Source organism: Morus notabilis, unplaced genomic scaffold, assembly GCF_000414095.1.
Source record: "Morus notabilis unplaced genomic scaffold, ASM41409v2 Scaffold825, whole genome shotgun sequence".
Lineage (NCBI taxonomy): Eukaryota > Viridiplantae > Streptophyta > Magnoliopsida > Rosales > Moraceae > Morus > Morus notabilis.
Genome location: NW_010358062.1, coordinates 387749 through 388780, shown reverse-complemented (window position 1 = coordinate 388780; position 1032 = coordinate 387749). Strand labels below are relative to the sequence as shown.

Here is a 1032-nt window from a genome sequence, read left to right as displayed (position 1 = left end):
AGGAATGCCATGAAGCTACAAGTAGAGGCTGGCCAAAACGAAACTTGTGGAATACCCAAATCCTCAGCGGCTTTTATCCCGAAACTCATGACCCCATCAGAAATTATGCAACGAACTGGAGGTATTTGGGAACATGAATTGAGCCTCAGCAGCAGCTCTTTAAATGGACCAATGCAGTTCTTTCTAGTTGATTCGAATAGCGACGGAACATCTTGAGTTGCATCGCGATCTGATGGTGGCAAGCCATCCGGTATGGTCTCGAAGGAAAAATCCGGTAAGCCCTTGCCGAAGTCAGGACCTTTAGACCTGATTAAACGCCTGTGATTGAACTCGGTGTTGACAAAGGTGATGTGGAAGCCTCTTGAGTGTAGAAGCTTGGCTAATTGCATAAAGGGGTTGACATGGCCTTGTGCTGGGAATGGGATAAGAACTGCATGAGGCTTCTTGGGGTCAATTGAACTCATCATCAGCAAGCAAGAAAGCAACCAATTATGATAAGAACAGTAAAATTTTTAAAGGGTTTTTTTTTTTTTTTTTTTTTTTTTTTTTTTTTTTTTTCTAAGGGAAAGATTGAACTTAATTTGCTTGGTTTTGAAATGTAATGATTTATGGCGCATATACAAGACTCGTATATATGAGCAGTTTGCCTGAGGCCACACTTTGAGTCACACCGGCAATTATGGAATTCCTGTATAGCCTCCTTGGGAGGATCGTACTTATCCCCAATTATTATTGCACCTTTTAATATTTGTATCACCTTAAATAATCAAATTAATTAAAGGTATAATAATAGTATTTGATAATTAAATTTCTTGGTGTCATAACATTTTAACATCTATTTTATGTTAAATAAATGTCGTGTGCTCATGTTACTTTAAAGCACAACAGCGTTACATTATATAACTATTATTGTATATATATATATATATGTATATAGTGAAACGATTTTAATGTAACATGCCAGTTGACTATATATATTACTAAACATATATAACTCACACTCACATGCATCACGCCCAAGATAATAAAAAT

General features: G+C 36.3%; 1 protein-coding gene across 1 annotated transcript in view; it reads right to left on the bottom strand.

The window, feature by feature from the left end:
• Positions 1–623, bottom strand: part of LOC21405160 (linamarin synthase 1) — a 2216-nt gene extending 1593 nt beyond the window's left edge. Inside the window, exon 1 of the mRNA XM_010091524.2 lies at positions 20–623. Coding sequence (XP_010089826.2) covers positions 20–467 — 448 coding nt within the window. The 5' untranslated portion in view covers positions 468–623. The remainder of the gene's footprint in view (positions 1–19) is intronic.
• Positions 624–1032: the final 409 nt, after the last annotated feature.